Source organism: Schistosoma haematobium, chromosome 5 (genome assembly GCF_000699445.3).
Source record: "Schistosoma haematobium chromosome 5, whole genome shotgun sequence".
Classification (NCBI taxonomy): Eukaryota; Metazoa; Platyhelminthes; class Trematoda; order Strigeidida; family Schistosomatidae; genus Schistosoma; species Schistosoma haematobium.
The window spans coordinates 3,815,275-3,835,659 of NC_067200.1; the positions used below are offsets into that span (position 1 = coordinate 3,815,275).

General features: G+C 38.8%; 1 protein-coding gene across 1 annotated transcript; it reads right to left on the reverse strand.

Annotated features, from left to right (window-relative positions):
* Positions 1 to 1,244: 1,244 nt before the first annotated feature.
* On the reverse strand, positions 1,245 to 20,290 carry MS3_00000671 (uncharacterized protein). The gene is made up of 2 exons (XM_051208351.1): positions 7,199 to 20,290; positions 1,245 to 2,360 (listed from the first exon to the last, which is right to left on the reverse strand). The coding sequence occupies exon 1, from the start codon at positions 7,505 to 7,507 to the stop codon at positions 7,205 to 7,207; it is 303 nt and encodes a 100-aa protein (XP_051064709.1). The 5' UTR covers positions 7,508 to 20,290; the 3' UTR covers positions 1,245 to 2,360; positions 7,199 to 7,204.
* Between the last annotated feature and the right edge of the window lie 95 nt (positions 20,291 to 20,385).

The following is a 20,385-nucleotide window of genomic DNA, read 5'->3' on the forward strand; positions in this document are numbered from 1 at the left end:
TCTAGGTGACAACAATGAAGAAGAAGAAAAGGAGGATTCTAATGATGGTGGTAAGTGTCTCATAAATCATTTGCATCAATGTATATTCATATTGTTTTGACTATCTGACACACGTGTGAACCATCAGTCCGGTACAACTACACACAAACGCTCTATTTATCTGACACATTCACACAACATACACATACATACATACATATATACACACACAAGTGAACACGCACACATTGCGAAACACAATCACTCACATTCACTGACTCGCTCACTAGATTACTCAATTATTAACACAATCACTCACTCAACCACTTCATATCACCTCTATTCTACACATACACAACCATCAAATATCACACATTAAACACATTTCACTATCAAATCAATCATTGCTTCAATCACATTCCTCCACATATAACACATTCCCTCTCCAACTAAACATATAGCCATATAAACATAAACATATTTATATTCAAATCTACATGAATCCACGACATTCCCACTTCTCACATCACCATCGCTCACAATCTCCTTCTCCATTCACAACAACGTCGGTCGTCACACAATATTGCCGATTACTGCTCAGTCGCTCGCTCGTTCGGTCGATCGATCGATCGATCGGTCTCTCTGTCTCTCTCGCTCCTTTCTCTCTCTCCCTCTCTCTGCCTCTCTATCAGCCTCACTGTCTTTCTGTCTCTTCCTCTGTTCGTCCACCGTCTGTGTTTCCACCTGACAAACTGTCTGACACACATTGTCTCTCTCTGCACATTCACACTTGACAATTTCACAATCACACAACATTCATTGATCACTCGACACGCACAAGTCAATCTCATCTGATTACTTTCATTGTCGAGTGGAATATTCATGTGTGCATTGACCACTTGACTCACGGTTTTCAATCAATCACCTTGTAGGTGCGAATCTAGGTGACAACAATGAAGAAGAAGAAAAGGAGGATTCTAATGATGGTGGTAAGTGTCTCATAAATCATTTGCATCAATGTATATTCATATTGTTTTGACTATCTGACACACGTGTGAACCATCAGTCCGGTACAACTACACACAAACGCTCTATTTATCTGACACACACACACATACATACATACATACATACATACATACATACACACACAAGTGAACACGCACACATTGCGAAACACAATCACTCACATTCACTGACTCGCTCACTAGATTACTCAATTATTAACACAATCACTCACTCAACCACTTCATATCACCTCTATACTACACATACACAACCATCAAACATCACACATTAAACACATTTCACTATCAAATCAATCATTGCTTCAATCACATTCCTCCACATATAACACATTCCCTCTCCAACTAAACATATAGCCATATAAACATAAACATATTTATATTCAAATCTACATGAATCCACGACATTCCCACTTCTCACATCACCAGCGCTCACAATCTCCTTCTCCATTCACAACAACGTCGGTCGTCACACAATATTGCCGATTACTGCTCAGTCGCTCGCTCGTTCGGTCGATCGATCGATCGATCGGTCTCTCTGTCTCTCTCGCTCCCTTTCTCTCTCTCCCTCTCTCTGCCTCTCTATCAGCCTCACTGTCTTTCTGTCTCTTCCTCTGTTCGTCCACCGTCTGTGTTTCCACCTGACAAACTGTCTGACACACATTGTCTCTCTCTGCACATTCACACTTGACAATTTCACAATCACACAACATTCATTGATCACTCGACACGCACAAGTCAATCTCATCTGATTACTTTCATTGTCGAGTGGAATATTCATGTGTGCATTGACCACTTGACTCACGGTTTTCAATCAATCACCTTGTAGGTGCGAATCTAGGTGACAACAATGAAGAAGAAGAAAAGGAGGATTCTAATGATGGTGGTAAGTGTCTCATAAATCATTTGCATCAATGTATATTCATATTGTTTTGACTATCTGACACACGTGTGAACCATCAGTCCGGTACAACTACACACAAACGCTCTATTTATCTGACACATTCACACAAACACATACATACATACATACATACATACATACATACATACATACATACACACACAAGTGAACACGCACACATTGCGAAACACAATCACTCACATTCACTGACTCGCTCACTAGATTACTCAATTATTAACACAATCACTCACTCAACCACTTCATATCACCTCTATTATACACATACACAACCATCAAACATCACACATTAAACACATTTCACTATCAAATCAATCATTGCTTCAATCACATTCCTCCACATATAACACATTCCCTCTCCAACTAAACATATAGCCATATAAACATAAACATATTTATATTCAAATCTACATGAATCCACGACATTCCCACTTCTCACATCACCAGCGCTCACAATCTCCTTCTCCATTCACAACAACGTCGGTCGTCACACAATATTGCCGATTACTGCTCAGTCGCTCGCTCGTTCGGTCGATCGATCGATCGATCGGTCTCTCTGTCTCTCTCGCTCCCTTTCTCTCTCTCCCTCTCTCTGCCTCTCTATCAGCCTCACTGTCTTTCTGTCTCTTCCTCTGTTCGTCCACCGTCTGTGTTTCCACCTGACAAACTGTCTGACACACATTGTCTCTCTCTGCACATTCACACTTGACAATTTCACAATCACACAACATTCATTGATCACTCGACACGCACAAGTCAATCTCATCTGATTACTTTCATTGTCGAGTGGAATATTCATGTGTGCATTGACCACTTGACTCACGGTTTTCAATCAATCACCTTGTAGGTGCGAATCTAGGTGACAACAATTTATTTATTTATTTATTTTTTTGAACACATAAATATTGGTACAAGAGAGCGCCAATATATATGCGCCACACAAAGCAATGGGAATTCGAAGAGAATTAGAAAGAAAAAAAATGAAAAAAAAACTAAGGAACGCAAAACAAAGAGATTAATGACGAAGAGGTACAATCAGAAGAAATCTTTCATTTAAGGAAGATACAACCACTTTTTATGAAGAAAGTAAAAGAAGGTTACAGCATGATCGCCACTGGCTTCTATTCTGAGCCATATCTGATAACGTCTCTAGCCACTGTGTAGCACCATCTCTCGGACCCCAGCCAGGGAGTCGTGAAGGACCAACACAAGCCAGTCCTTTGCAGCTTTCTTTCATGCCACGACACCATGTCATGCACTGACCACCTCTCCGCTTTTTCCAACCAGTCCCAGAGTCGGCAAATAATGCACGTTGTGGAATTCTCTGGGACGACATTCGGAGAACATGTCCAAGCCACCGAAGTCGGTGTTTCAAGATGGTGACACCAATTGAGTTATCATCTCTGTGCCCGAACACACGATGCCGAACCTCTGCATTACTGACATGGTGTTGCCACTGAATGTCAGCAATCTTTCGGAGACTGCGATGATCGAACACAGAGAGTCCTCTAACGTCCTCAACTCGGAGAGACCAGGTTTCACAAGCATAGAGCAAAACTGCTCTCACCGACGCGTTGTAGATCCGACCTTTTACAACCAGACTAACATCACGAAGGCACCAAAGGTGGCCCAGATTGGCATACGCCGCTCTGGCTTTCACTATATGTGCATTGATCTCATCACTCACGCTACCACCAGCACTTATACAGCTACCCAGATACACGAACTTCTCAACTACTTCTATCTGCTCATCATCCAGGGTGAGTACAGGATTGGAATCCTGCCAGTCTTGTAGAAGTACTTTGTACTTCGAAGGTGCAAAGCACATACCATACCTACGGACACTGATTGCCAACTGATTAAGTGAGGATTGCATGGCTTGGGCATTATCGCGCAGTAAGACAATATCGTCCGCATACTCAAGGTCGAGAAGTCTTTCTCCAGGCAACAGATCCACACCACCATTACTTACATTCATCAGAGCTATTTCCAGAATGTCATCGATGGCAAAGTTGAAGAGGAATGGTGAGATTGGGCAACCCTGCCTAACCCCACTGCTCGAATGGAACAATGGAGAAAGGTGGTTGTATGCCCTCACTCTGCCTGAGGTGTTTGTATATAGGGCTTTTAGGATGCTAATAAACTTCTCAGACACACCCTTCTTCAATAGACAATCCCAGAGAACAGTTCTGTCCAACGAATCGAAGGCAGCCCTAATGTCAAGAAACAATACGATTGTTGGCTTTTGAAAAGTATGGCGGTGTTCTAACATTTGGCGGAGGGTGAAGATATGATCAGTACATCCTCGACCAGAACGAAACGCAGCCTGCTCCTCGCGAGTCAATTTTTCTCGGATTTTGAACAACCTACGAAGAATGACGGAAGCCAATAGCTTGGACGCAATCGGAAGTAGACTTATCCCCGATAGTTGTTACAAGAACGACGTGAAGCCTTTTTAAAGATAGGGACAACTATCGACTCATTCCATGACGTTGGTACACTCTCTAGTTCCCAAACCTTTGTAAACAACGTCGTCAATTCCTTAGTCAAAAAGTCACCACCATCTTTAAAAAGAGCCGGAGGTAAGTCATCTGGGCCAGGTGATTTGTAACGCTTCAAGAGTTGGAGTTCCTTGCGGACTTCCTCCTCATTTGGTGGATCAGTCGTCACCGGCCATGGAGGGCAGGACAGTCTGACCGATGTTGCCGGAGCAGCAGGCCAGTTGAACTGCCCTTCGAAAAATTCTGCCCATCGTCCAAGACGCCGATGGATGTTAGTGATTGGCATCCCATCATCCTCGCAGATTGTTTCACTCACACCAGACTTCTTGCTGCCAGTGGCTCGGATGAGTTGGAAGAGCTTCCGGTAGTTACCAGATGCAGCTGCTACTTCCAGCTCATTAGCACGCATCGACCACCAGGCTTCTCGGTATTTACGCAAGCTTTGCCCGATTTCCTTACGTAAAATCCTTCGTTTATGGTCAAACTCACGGTTACCCGGAGTAGACCGACGGGCTTCAATGAGTTGTAAGGAACCAGAAGAAACCCAGTGCTTAAAAGCGGGACGTTTCGCAAACCCACAACTGACTGTTCCCGCCATTTTCATGGCGTCATGCAATTGCAACCAATGCTCATCTATACTTTTCGGTGGAGTGGTAGCTAGCCTAGAGGCTAGCTCGGTTCGATACTTACTTGCAACAGAAGTTGCAACCAGCTTGCTAACATCAATCCGTTGATGGCGTTCACTTCGTTGTCCACTGAAAAGTAAGGCAAGATTGGCGCAGACCAAGGCATAGTCAGAGTCCAGATAGGTACTCCAAAAGGAGCGGCAGTCTTGTACACAACCACGCCAGCGGTAGCTGATCGCGATGTGATCAATCTGAGTCCAGGCTTGAGATGCAGAGGGAGGACGCCAGGTGGCACATCAGCGATGACTGTGCCGAAAGTTAGTGCTAGCCAGAAACAGGTTGTGGTCTGTGCACAGTTGCAGTATATGGTCCCCGTTATCTGACCTGCGACCAACGAGTCCCCATCGGCCACCTAAACGACTCTCTTCTGTGCCTAGACGCCCGACCTGAGCATTCAAGTCTCCTGCTAGTACTACAATATCTGTCGAACGCACTTTCTGGAGAAGAACAGATAACTGGTGGTAAAACTCATCCTTGATTGCATCCGGGCTGCAATCTGTCGGGGCATAGGCGGAGATGGCGAAAAGACATCGTTTCTCACGCCGATTTCTTCTCACTTTGATGGAACTTTCTAATCTAACAGCACATAACCGACTGTTAATGGGGATCCAATCGACTAGTGCTGCCTCAGCTCTAGCGCTTAGTGTGACACCAACGCCAGCGAGACCAGACGAAGATGCCACAGGGTTCCCGGATAAGCGCACGTAAAACAAGCTTTTCGAAGCGACAGATGGAGATCGAATTTTTAGTACTTCGCCAGAGTCTTGAATACAGGTCTCGGATAGACAACAAACATCAATATTAAGACTTTCCAAAGACATAGCCAGCCCTATGTGTTGTCCGACCTGCATAAATGTGCGAACGTTGAAGGCAGCCAGTTTGAATGGTGCACGTGGTTTCAGAAAATCTGCTTCAGTCCTCGTATTCGGTGGTAACATACAATTTTCAACCGGACAGTGACTCGAGAACGTTTAGATACAGTCGGAATTCCACAAAGACGAGCCGCTGTATAAGTATAAAAGAAGGTTAATAATGTGGAAAATAATAATAATAATGATAATAATAACAATAATGACAATAATAGTAGTAATAATAATATTAGTATTAATAATGACAATAATTGTAGTGATCATAATTTGAATCAATTGATTGTTTTTCAAAGCGACAAAGGTAATTTCCATGGACATAGAGTTCATCATTTGTGTGTGGGCTGTGATACTGCCCGGGTGCCCAAACCGAAGCAGGTGGTTATCTTAGGGGGCCACTCCCCGAGCCTTTGACCTAAAGGTCTAACCCACAAGGCAGTGGAGCATCGTAAGGAGATGCAGTCCCATGGTAGCCTGTGACCAACGATTGGTTCATACGCCATTCGTTCCCGCAGGATACTGGAGCCCATGTGCACCATTGGTTTGGAATCCGGTTAGAGCGCCGGACATTCGCTTTTCGTCCTCTCATTTTCGTAAACAACACCCCAGCCACGAGAAGGCAATGAGTAGGACTTCCCTGGCAGAGGCTGTATACGCGTGGAATATTCATGTGTGCATTGACCACTTGACTCACGGTTTTCAATCAATCACCTTGTAGGTGCGAATCTAGGTGACAACAATGAAGAAGAAGCAAAGGAGGATTCTAATGATGGTGGTAAGTGTCTCATAAATCATTTGCATCAATGTATATTCATATTGTTTTGACTATCTGACACACGTGTGAACCATCAGTCCGGTACAACTACACACAAACGCTCTATTTATCTGACACATTCACACAAACACATACATACATACATATATACACACACAAGTGAACACGCACACATTGCGAAACACAATCACTCACATTCACTGACTCGCTCACTAGATTACTCAATTATTAACACAATCACTCACTCAACCACTTCATATCACCTCTATTCTACACATACACAACCATCAAACATCACACATTAAACACATTTCACTATCAAATCAATCATTGCTTCATTCACATTCCTCCACATATAACACATTCCCTCTCCAACTAAACATATAGCCATATAAACATAAACATATTTATATTCAAATCTACATGAATCCACGACATTCCCACCTCACATCACCAGCGCTCACAATCTCCTTCTCCATTCACAACAACGTCGGTCGTCACACAATATTGCCGATTACTGCTCGGTCGGTCTGTCTGTCTCTCTCTGTCTGTCTGACAGTCTATCCGCCTCACTGTCTTTCTGTCTGTTCGTCCACCGTCTGTGTTTCCACCTGACAAACTGTCTGACACACATTGTCTCTCTCTCTGCACATTCACACTTGACAATTTCACAATCACACAACATTCATTGATCACTCGACACGCACAAGTCAATCTCATTTGATCACTTTCATTGTCGAGTGGAATATTCATGTGTGCATTGACCACTTGACTCACGGTTTTCAATCAATCACCTTGTAGATATCAATGAAGGTGATCCTGTTCGCGAAATTGCTGTGGATATTATTGTTGAAGGTGAGGATGCGATGTTTTATTTGTGTCAATTTTTATTGATGCTCCTTTTCTTTTCTTTGTTTACTTATATTTCATTTGTTTTTTCCGCAATTTAATCGATAATTGTTTGTTTTTTTCAATACATATTGGTATATGCTTTATTAGCCTGACACATTCAATGTTATACGTACACTCTGATGTTTATCATTTGTTCTTGGCTTCGAGTTTTACTTCATACATCTATGTATCTGTTTATATTTTAGATATTCCACGTTCTTTATTTCTATTTACTGTTGCTTTAATATTTTTTCCTTCACGTTCTCATTGTCACAGATTTTCTTTTTGTTTCTCTCGATCTGGCTTCTTATGAAATCTTGTTTTGTTTCTATCTTAATTCTTATGAATTTCTTATGTTTTACTCTTGTTTATTTATTAAATATGCTTGTCAAATCCTTCAAACTGGTTTATTGTTTATTTTATTTTATTTTTTTTGTATATTTTCATCTTTTACAGTCTTCTTTTCTTTTCATTTTTATACTTTTTTCTTTTGTCTTTTCCTGTATACTTCTTTCTTTTCTCTTAATTTGTCTTTGCAATTTTTTTTTGCCAGTCCTGTTATATTGATAGTTGCTATTGTATTATACACATAATTCTTAAATCTATTTTCGCTTTTTACATAATTTTTTGATTGAGATCTTGAACCAATTGATGTTAGACCATCACAATTGAAAACCTGGAAGCACTGGACGGCCGTTTCGTCCTATTGTAGGACTCCTCAGCAGTGCGCATCCACGATCTCGCGAGCGGGATTCGAACCCAGGGCCTTCGGTCTCGCGCGCGCGAACGCTTAACCAACTGGACCACTGAGCCGGCATCCAATGGTGATAGTTTCTAACATCAACCAATCCACGAAATTGCGCGACCAACTTCCATTGTACTTAAGTAGATAACTGTCTCTACCCGACAAGGATTAGCTCCACTGGTTACATAATTTCCTAATAATTGTAAATGTCTATTATAATTTAACTTTTATTTGCCAATAATACAGAAACTACGACTATTTGATTTTCTATATATTTCTATAGTACCAACATTTGAAGTGAAGTCAGTATTGGCTATAGAGAATGAAACATTACCACAATATTGGTCAGTTGAATTGACAAATACAAGTACTCCAGCTTATATTAATTTGGCAGCTATATTTTGTGATTCAGTGAGTATAATATTATTTTTGTAAATTTGCTTTCAATAGATAGTTAATTATAGATAGTATATGTGAATGTAATTCTAGACTTCATAGTAAACATATGAATCAGTTGCCATCACTTACTCTCCATTTAACTTGTTAATCATTCGTATTGGGCATTGATTGATTTACATGGAAAGATGGTATGTATTTAATGAATAAATTTATATAGAATTATAAAATTTTCTGTGGAATCTGCATGTAAGTTTGTGGATGAGCACTGTTGAGAATTTATATACAAAATGATCGTACAATGCGTTCAGGTTTTCAATGATGATCTAACATTTATCGATTCATGATCTCAATCAAAAATTTAACAATCTCCACAATCCATTACTTAAAATTAGTAATTGTATTTTTTTAAATAAAAGGTTTCATCAGTGATAAGTTTATTCCATAATCAATTGAAGGAGTCATACTTGTCTAGTGAATTATGAACTGATATCATCAAGATTAGAATTGAGAGAAAGTGTGGGAATTTCACTGACGATTGATTATTTAATAATAATATTCGTTCTCGTCGAGGATGTACTGATCATATCTTCACTCTCCGCCATATGTTAGAACACCGTCATACTTATCAATAATGCCTAAGCCATGCAATCCTCACTTAATCAGTTGGTAATCAGTGTCCGTAGGTATGGTATGTGCTTTGCACCTTCGAAGTGCAAAGTACTTCTACAAGACTGGCAGGATTCCAATCCTGTACTCACCCTGGATGGTGAGCACATAGACGTAGTCGAGAAGTTCGTGTATCTGGGTAGCTGCATAAGTGCTGGTGGGGGTGAGAGTGATGAGATCAATGCACGAATAGTGAAAGCTAGAGCGGCTTATGCCAATCTAGGCCACCTTTGGCGCCTTCGTGATGTTAGTCTGGCTGTAAAAGGTCGGATCTACAACGCGTCGGTGAGAGCAGTTCTGCTCTATGCTTGTGAAACCTGGCCTCTCCGAGTTGAGGACGTTAGACGACTCTCTGTGTTCGATCATCGTTGTCTCCGAAAGATTGCTGACATCCAGTGGCAACACCATGTCAGTAATGCAGAGGTTCGGCATCGTGTGTTCGGGCGCAGAGACGATAATGCAATTGGTGTCACCATCTTGAAACACCGACTTCGGTGGCTTGAACATGCTCTACGAATGTCGTCCCAGAGAATTCCACGTCGTGCATTATTTGCCGACTCTGGGGCTGGTTGGAAAAAGAGGAGGTGGTCGTTATATGACATGGTGTCGTGGCATGAACTAAAGTTGCACAGGACTGGCATCTGTTGTGCCTTCATGACTCCCTGGTTGGGGTCCTAGAGATGGTGCAACACAGTGGCTAGAGACGTTATCAGATATGGTTCAGAATAGAAGCCAGTGGCGATCCTGCTGTAACCTTCTTTTACTTCATAAAAAAGTGGTTGTATCTTCCTGAACCGAAAGATTTCTTCTGATTGTGCCTTTCCGTTTCCCCCATTATTATTATTATTATTACACTACCTTACAGTAATCTGTTCGTTATTGTTCTTTTTTTTTACGCTCCTTACCTTCCTTTTTTGTTTTCCCATTCTCATTGTTGTTATGTGACGCATATATATTTGGTGCCCCCTTGTACCAATATTTATGTGTTCAACTAAATAAATAAATAATATATTTATAGTAGTAATGATTACTGATTGGCACATATGACCAACGCACAAGAATAGTTGTCACTCATAATTTTCTAAAATCCAATGATTCCTTCATTGATTAAAACGTTAATTAGTAATTTGTTATCCGTTTTTATAAAATTCACAGATTTTAAGTAGTTTGAAACTTGGAAATCCATCATTGTCAAACGATGCAAAATGTACTAATGTTACATTCACACCAGTTGAGTCCTCAAATCGTCTGAAAAGACAGGTAGACGCGACCTTAAATCAAAATAGAGAACAAGGTATTCAAGGAACAGCGAATATAGAAATTCCAACTCCTCAAGGAAAAGAACTGACTACAGAAGCATTTACAAATATTATTAATTCTGGTAATGAGAAATCAGACAACAAAACCGGACTGAAGTTATCTAATGTGGAAACTAAAAGTTAGTAAAAAAAATTTTCATGGAATTATTATTTTTTCTTTTAAACTAAGTATATCTGACCATCTCAAAAGCAAGATGATGCAATGACGTTACCCACCGAAAACAATATAGTCTACTGATTAGCGTTAGCCTTTAAGACTCTCAGATTTCAGCTCAGTGGTTTATAGGTTAAGAGTTTGTACGTGATATCATTTGCTCTAGGTTTGATTCTCAGTTGTGGTATTGTAGGTGCGTACTACTGGGGAGTCTTATACAAGAACGAAACAGACATCCAACTCTCCGAGATTTTTGCTGTCTAACTTATAGTCGTTCGGGACATCAATTAAAAAAGCAATTAAGATATTTGACTAAGTGAATGGTTGATAAAGTGGTAGAAAAAGAGTTAGGAAAGCCACATAAATAAAGGACTGGGGAAAAAAATCACATATATATCGTTGAAAGAAAGTAATATCGCTTTAGATGTTGATTGTCTGAAAAATATACCTTTCATTCAACACAGCTATATACAGCCAACAGTACGACTTCACTTTCGAGTTTCTGCTTTTCCTTCTATCATTTTCCAATCTACCTGTCTAGTATGATGGGACATCAAGAGACACGTATTCTAGCTAATGCACCTCAATTGAGTTATTAGGGTAGGTAAGTTAAACCATTATATCATAGAAGCATCTACGTTTATGACGATTGTGGTATACATTATTCTGTCTCATTTTGAACTAACACATTTATCTATTCATTAATCTTTTTCTCACTATTTTTAATCAAAATATAGAAACGATTGTATTAAAAACTAAAAGTGAGTTTCGTTTTATACCTTCATTAATTAATATCCATGCTGATTTGATCAGATCGTATTCATAATATCAAGATTCAGGTAGAATACAATCAACACAACCATAACGATTAACATCATACATACCCACACACACACACACACACACGTTACACTGTACACAATTTCCTGCTTCAATCATACTCTTTGTATCACATCTAATACATTGATTTATATTTTCATTGTTGGTTTGTGTTTATTTGCATTCACTGAGAGGGTAGTAATCCTATGAGATTAATTGATCATTTCTTGTCTCTTTTATTTAATTATCATATAGCAATAATAAAGAAGAAGAAGAAACGTACGAAAAAAGGTTAGTCTCTTTTTCTCAATCAATTAATCTATATTAATGCTCATTTAATTAGCTTGTAGTGTCTAGTACCATGTCAAGCCCACATAAATTATTCTAACATTCGAACAGAGCAATTTATTCATTCTTCTCAAGCTATATTCTTGATCTTCCTAATTATTCGTTTATCAACCTTGACTATTTTTATGTAAACGTAGGTTTGTGCACTTCTTATCTTACTCATTATATACTATCTTTGCTGATAATCTTTTTGACTAAATATCAATATCGACGCAATCAGCACAGAATACACATGTGCCAATAAGAGAGACTGATCAATTACAGACATAAATATCAATGGAAACATTCAAACATATTTTGATTAGACTTATACCTTAAGATGATATAAAGAAAGAAACCTATATACCTTAAGATAATAGAAACGTTCATTTTACTAATATTAGTGACACATTGACACTGAATTAATTAATCCTTATTCATTGTTTCGTTTTGTTTGTTTACACATATAATGTGATGTATGCTACTGATGTTGATAGATATAAGTAGTATGTGTCATCAACCGAAAGTGAAATGACTGAAGGTAGAAGGTTGAGAAGAGAAGAGAAAACGAACAGAGAGTGATTGATATAGAAATGAAATAATAACAAAATCCGAAACAATTAATGGATATTTTGCAAATAAAATATTCATAGTATGATAATAAAATACATTTGATTGTCCCAACTAGTGTTCTCGTTCACTACAATACTAATATTAATGTTAGACCACCAATAAAAATCTGGGAGCACTGGACGGCCATGTCGTTCTAGTATGGGAATCCTCATCATTGTGCATCCACAATCCCGATCACCAGATTCGAACCCGAGGACTTCGGTCTCGCGCTAAGCCGGCCGGCATCCCACACTGTTAATGTCTAACCTCAACTAATCCACGAAATTGCGCGACCATCTTCTATTATACTGAGGTAGATAGCTATCTCTACTTGACACGGACTAGCTCCATTGGTCACGACTTCTAACTAGAACTCCGAGAATTCTCTCACGAAGCTAGTCACTAGTGAGCACACGGTAATTATCAGTACGGGGTTGTGGAGATAATTATATGTTGGTCGAGATCATGAGTCGAACCTCACGAGCGGAATCGTGGATAAGCACTGCTGAGAAATCCCAAAACAGAACAAAACGGCAGTCCATTACTTTTACAGGTTTTCAATGGCGGTCTAACATCAGTCGGTTCATGATCTCAATCAAAAAAATATAATAATCGCCACAACCCAATACTGCTATAACAGATTGTGTAAGTTACGTTTAGGTTATAAAACATACTACTATGATAGATTTGTATTGAATAACTGAATAAAGAACCAGTTAGTGGTGTATTCTTTTTGTAAAAAATTCTACGTGTGTTCACCTAATAACTAAGACCAGATAAGGGTTATAAACCAGTTTGTGGAATTAGAATTATGAATGACAATTGATGGGCTTAAGGTTAGAAATGAGATTTAGGGTTTTCATCATGAACTGACATCAGTTATAATACCAAAACACCATTTATCCAAATGGATGAATGAATTTCGCGCCAAAGTCCAAGACCTATTATCTTATACCTGATTAGTTCTTCCCCCAAATGCTCTGGTACAGCCGAGAGTGAGGAGAGCCACCTCTCTCTCTCGAAATGCTTTCACATGACCATGCGTAAACAACCACTCCCACGGAACTTCTAGTCACTGCTTTCTCGCGGCATCAATGTTAACTACGAAACTGAGAGGACAAAATACGAATGTCCGGTGCTTTAACCGGGTTATTGGAGATGGAGGATTTATCTAGGGGAGTTGGATAACCCTAATTCTAAACCAATGATGCACATGAGCTCTAGTATCCCGAAGGAAAAAATGACAATATGAACCAATTATTGGTCACTGCATACCATGTGACTGTATCTCCCGACGTTGCTCAATTGACTTGTGGATCAGAACTTTAGGTTGAAGGTTCCGGGTATGGCCCCTTACGAAAACCACCTGTTTCAGTTTAAGCACCTGGACAATATTCCAGCCCTCATACAAATCGAATGATTTATGTGGCGTATATCTATTCGGTACCTCCTTGTACTAATGTTCATGTGTTTAAATATATAAATAAATCTGATTTTAATTATACTTTTTTGTTATTATTATTTACTCATTAGTTCCAGAAGATCACACCGGAACTATCATCGCCATAGCTGCTGCTGCTACTGGAATTTTACTAATTGCAATTGTTATTGGAATCATTTATAAATATCGTCAAAGAAATGCCGCTTTAACATTAAATCATCTTAAATAATCCATAAATTTTCCTTATTTATTTATTTATTATCGTTTATTGATTTATTATTGTTTATTAATTTATCTTAATCAATATTAGTTTAGTTAATGTTTGTTATTAATTTTTTTTAATGAAGTACATTTTTTTTTGTAGTGAATAGTTTATTTTCAATAAAACTTATATTGCAATAAATAAATTTTTTTTTATTATTTTCTTCACAATGAGAATAATGTGGGATGGAACTCGTTCTAGTCAAGTAGGTGGTTGTTGGTGATGGGGTGGGTGTCTGACTCTCTTATGAAATAGGATTGAGTTTTATTGTTTTTAGTTATCATGTAAAAGTTTAAATGATATCCGGTTAGTTCTCCTAAAAACCATTATAAAATTACCCTAACCTATAAGGCCCCCAAATGCCCAGGTACGGCCGAGAGTGGAGAGAGTCCGCCACGCGTTTATAGCCTCTGCCAGGGAAGTCCTATTCACTGCCTTCTCGTGGAGGGGGTGCTGTTTACAAAAATGAGAAGACGAAAAGCGAATGTCCGACGCTTTAACCGGATTCCAAACCAATGGTTTACATGGGCTCCAGTATCCTGCGGGAACAAATGAACCAATTGTTGGTCACCGGCTTCCATGGGACTGCATCTCCTGACGATGCTCCACTGCCTTGTGGATCAGACCTTCAGGTCGAAGGATCGAGGAGTGGCCCCCTAAGAAAACCACCTGCTTCGATTTGGGTACCCGGGCAGTATCACAGCCCTCACACATATCGAATGAGATTTGTGTGGCGCATATGTATTTGGTGCCTATTTGTACCGATATCTGTGTTGAAATAAAAAAAATAACCTATAAAGGTATCTGTGAATGACAATGAGTTAATAGTATTTGATTGAAGTTATAGTGAATCATTAAAAGATAATTTGTTTAGATACAATATACACCTCAAAACATTTCATATCTATAGTCTCTTATAACCGCAGCTTCAATTTGTGGATATAGTACTTTAACTAAATTAAAGTATTATATTCGTGGATTAGACGTTACATGTAACACATTTAATAGAATGTTGAAAGTACCGATAAGATTAACCAGAAGACCTTAGAAATTTTTCTCATAAAAGAAAATAGTTGATGAATTGAATTGCATTTCGAAAACAGAATAAGGTAAATTGTAACTGATATATTATTAAGTAATTCCCATAACTTTCCAATACATATTCCGATAGTCAGTCATAAACGGATCGATCACCATACAAGTCAGAAAGAACACAGTGGATTGGTTGAAGTTAGACATTAACACCGTTGGATGCAGGCTCAGTGGTCTAATGGTTAAGTGCTCGCGCGCGAAGCCAGTAGGTCCTGGGTTCGAGCCCCGCGTGGTGCGGGATCGTGGATGCGCACTGCTGAGGAGTCCCATACTAGGACGAAACGGCCGTCCAATGCTTCCAGGTTTTCAATGGTGGTCTAGCTTCAACTGACTCATGATTTCAATCTGTGAAATACATATGTGTTGAATAATCTTCAAATTAGTTTTCATCATATAGAAAGACCATTTCTTTAATGATATGTGTATGATGAATTTCAACCACTGACTACTGTGAAAATATGGTTATAAATTAGCATGAGGAATACAGACTAGATGTTAGAGTTATAAATTAAGAGTAAAAATATAGAATTAAGGTTATTACTACACACTAACACCAGTTATAATGTTAAAATGAGACACCATCCAAGAATCGTAATCTTAGAACTGATTCAATCGTCCATAAATCAGATTGTAGTTTCAAAAAATGAATATTCTCTGTGTCAATATTAGAATATGCAATTTTTGAAGCTGTGAACAATTTTTCGATGTGCAATTTTTTAGTTACTTAGTTTTTAAGCAGTTCATTACGGAAAATTATACTTGAAGCATTTTCAACATTTTTAGACCAGTGACAGATGGTCCATTATCAGTAACCAGAAATTCATAGGTTACAGTAAATTTATGGGAAAACCCGTTATCAATGATTCCTTAAAGTACCTCGATGCTATTCAAAATCTGAAAACTCTGCATACTGGTTCGTTCAAGGCCTGCAGAAAGAGAGAGAGAACTTGAAGTTTGACTGAGAGGTCCTAGTTCTTTTTTGGTAAAATGCAAGTTGATCATATCTGCTGACTACTTGCGACCAGATACTAAAGCACTCAACAACCAGAACCACTATGAATTTTCGTATTTATAAACCGTTTACACTTCGGATTTGTTATTTGGCTTGCGTGGGATTAGTCAGAGTAGTGTCACGGCTTAGAATAGTTTTAAATTATTTGAGACAACAGTAGAGTGGACTTGAGTGCTGTTAGAGGTTGTGAATATTCATCGACTGAGATGCTTGTACCACGTGTTACGTATGTCTGAACACCGACTACCACGACGTGCAATGCTATCCGGTATTGGAGATGGTTGGAAGAAAGTTAGGGGCGGCCAAACCAAAACGTGGCATCAGTGCCTGAAGTCACTAACTTCTAGTCTGAGCCATGTTGGTAGATGCAGACTACTTGGTTGGGGTCCGCGTGACTATCGTAACCAATGGTTGGAGACTCTTGGTGACATGGCTCAGAATCGATCACAATGGCGTCGGTGTATACACTCCCTGTCTTCCCTTAAACTAAGAGATTAAAATCGCTTCTTATCTTTCTTTCTACGAACTAATTCTTTCTTCCTGTACTATATCCTTATTGCAATCTTTCTTTTATATATTACCACCTCTGAATTAACTACTTTTATGAATTCGGTGTCCATCTTGTTGTGCTAATGTGATATGGCAACTTGGACCGATGCACTTATGTGCCTGGTCCTACGTTGTAGCTGACTGACTGAAACAACAGTATTCAAAATGTCCGGACCGATGGCTCCTTTTAAGTAACTTCACTGATAACGCCATGGGTTGAATTAGAAGAAAAACATACAGGAAGATTCTTATCTAGTCTGCACTTAAAACTATTGATGTGTATGACGATGGATAACAGTATTAGGGCACTATGATTTCCCTAATCCCAAAGCAAGTAGTTCACACTAGAACTAAATTGACGAGAACTCAATGCATATATCCAAAAACAAAAACTAGCTGAATAAAATATCAACTTATTATAGACAATGTAGGACGATATAATCTGAAAACAAAATACAAAAACATTTAAGCTATTTCCAAAATACTTGTATCCAGGCTAATCGTTTGGAAACAATATATACCCGACGACGAGCAGTGATGGTCACACTAATAAAATGAAACATAACCAAATAGTCTAAGTCGTTGACAGTATTAATGCACAGTTTGATATACATACTTATGAAAGAAGTAGAACGTACACGGATACGCCTAATCGACCACCTTCGTTATAGTCACTCTAAAATATATTTTCAAAGCCTGGGTCTGGAATACTACTTACCACAAGTTTGCCTTCTATACCTCAGCTAATCGACACTACAGTCCGCCCACCTAAATGAGAACTAAATCTGATATGACAGGAACTAGTTATGATGTTTAATTCCCTTAGTCAAAACTAGCCATACTAGCTTCTGCATAAAACGTCGTTTTTCAATTTCCTCGAACTTGATTGAAGTTTGCTCGTATATCTTACACTTGCTATTGCCACTGTATCTGTCCGTTTTACATAGCACGCAAAAGCTACATGGGAGCAAGCTAACATTCTAACTGATTGGGCAGCTTACTCGACTTATACTACAACTTCCATCATCAATCTTCAATAGTAAAGGGTTACTGATTTCTGGTGTTGTGCTACCTTCTATTACGTGATCAGATTTCAAGTATTCGAAACACAGATATTCCTTGCTTGCATACACTAACTACTGACGCACAGTAAGCCTCATAGATCTATCGCAATGCTCTAGCTAATATTGTTTTTTTCCGTAAGACACATCCCTCTGGATCTAACTCTAAATTACTAAGTTGCATATTCCCAAACTACATTCTTTTTGTCGACTGGTTTAAACTATCTTGTACGAGATTTAGTCTGTTAGAAAAAATTGGCTCAACACCTTTCTTTTCCATCCTAGAACCAGCTTGTAATCACTTACGTTTCAAACGGGTAGGCAGCCTCATCGCTATGAAGTTGCGAATAATCTTCACATTTTACTGTAGATACGTGGATGACACCTTCATCCTCTGTAAAGATATTACGTCACGGCAAGAGGTTCTTAGGCGATTTAATGAAGTGCATCCAGCCATTCAGTTTACATCTGAAGAAGAGAGTGATGGCCGAATAGCCTTTTCGGATGTTCTCTTGACTAGGAAAGTGGATGGATCGTTAAAAAGGAGTATAAACAGAAAAAGTACATGGACTGGGCAGTATACGAATTTCCTGAGCTTTGTACCTCTTCAGTACAAACGAAATTTGATCAAAAACCTTAGTTACCGTATTCGCACTATATGTTCTGCTGATATAGTCGAACAAGAGCTTACCACCTTGCATAATAATCTCAGGGAGAACGGCTACCCTAGAAAGTTTATAATTAAATATATGATCACGAAGGCGAAAGTAGGCGAAATACAAACAGTCAAGAAGAAATCCCTGTTCATGCGTCTACAATTCAGAGGGGATGCGGCTAGCGAAATACTAACTCAGAGATTTCGTAGGACAATACAAAAGTCTTTTAACGCCGGAGAACTACGATTAGTATTTTCTACGCGCCCAATGGTTACACCGAAGCTAAAAGATGAATTACCTAGAATGACCACCTGATTTTGTATTTATCAGTTCAACTGCTCCTGTGGAGTGAGTTATATTGGTCGAAGTTCTAGGAATTTACATTTTCGTGCTCGTGAACACCTTCCAGTGTGGCTAAATAAAGGTTCGATGAAGAAGCTGAACAGCTCAATATTGGCCCATTTAGTACAAACGGGTCATAGTGCCAGTATAAACCAATCTTTTTCAATTATTTATAAGGTAATTTTTTGCCAAAATCGGTCAGACTGAAAGTCCTTCAAACAGCTGAAGCAGTAGCCATCCGAATTAAGAAACCTGGGCTATGCGTACAGAAGAAATATGTTCAGCCACTCCCCCTCCCCTGGCCAACATCAAGGCCAATTAATCAATCGTAATCTTAACTATTGAATGACCCAATTTGACTATGACCTTTCGTAGTCAATTGTAATTGTTCCTGTTATCTTTATTCATAAATCTTTGTATTATTATTATTATTATTATTATTATTATTATTATTATTATTATTATTATTATTATTCGTATTATTGGTTAAACATCATTAATCTCTCCCTATACATGATTCATTCACTTCGCATTCCTCCCTCCGTATTACGTCTTACTTATTTGATCGAATTGTAATTGCACTATTATTTCTGTCTCACCTTATTTGACCCATATTTATTCTGATCATGGATCATCCACCTGAGCTACAAATCTTCTCCACCATCTCAAAATCATATGAGCGTAATACGCTTCTGGTTGTTCGAAAATGGGAGAATTTCGCCAAAAGGAAGGCTTCCACTCGAGAACAACTATATTTTCTCCATGAATGTCTTCGCCAGCATGTTCTACCAACAAATGTAAGATATAGACCTCCAATCAACTGCCCATTAGGATGGAAAATAGCTGAGCAAAGTGGAAGAAAAATGGTGCACCTAATGATAACGGATGCACACTACAGAATCCGCAAATACCAACGTCATAGAGGACCAAAAGACACGACCAAACCATCCAGCTCAGAGAACAAAGCTCCACCAAGATCATGGATATGAGTCATATTAACATTAAGAATTTTATTGTATTTTATTTATCACAATCCTAAATTCACATGCTCTAAACGATGTATTTTGCCCTTAACCTGGCCATTTTTTCGGATTATTAATTTGGATATATAACTGTAGAACCTGATGAGAATTTATCGAAAAGAATATTCTTCGTTCAAATACTAGTTCATATAATATTGAAGAGAACGGCGGCCTGCTTGAATATCTGGGCTACCTGTTTTTGCCATCTAATTATTTCAACCAGTTATCTGTTTTTTTCATTTTGTTCTAACGTCTCATTACG

What these genes read in the sequence shown, in the direction of transcription:
- MS3_00000671 (XM_051208351.1), bottom strand. Translation starts at nt 7,507, where the DNA reads ATGAATATTCCACTCGACAATGAAAGTGATCAAATGAGATTGACTTGT.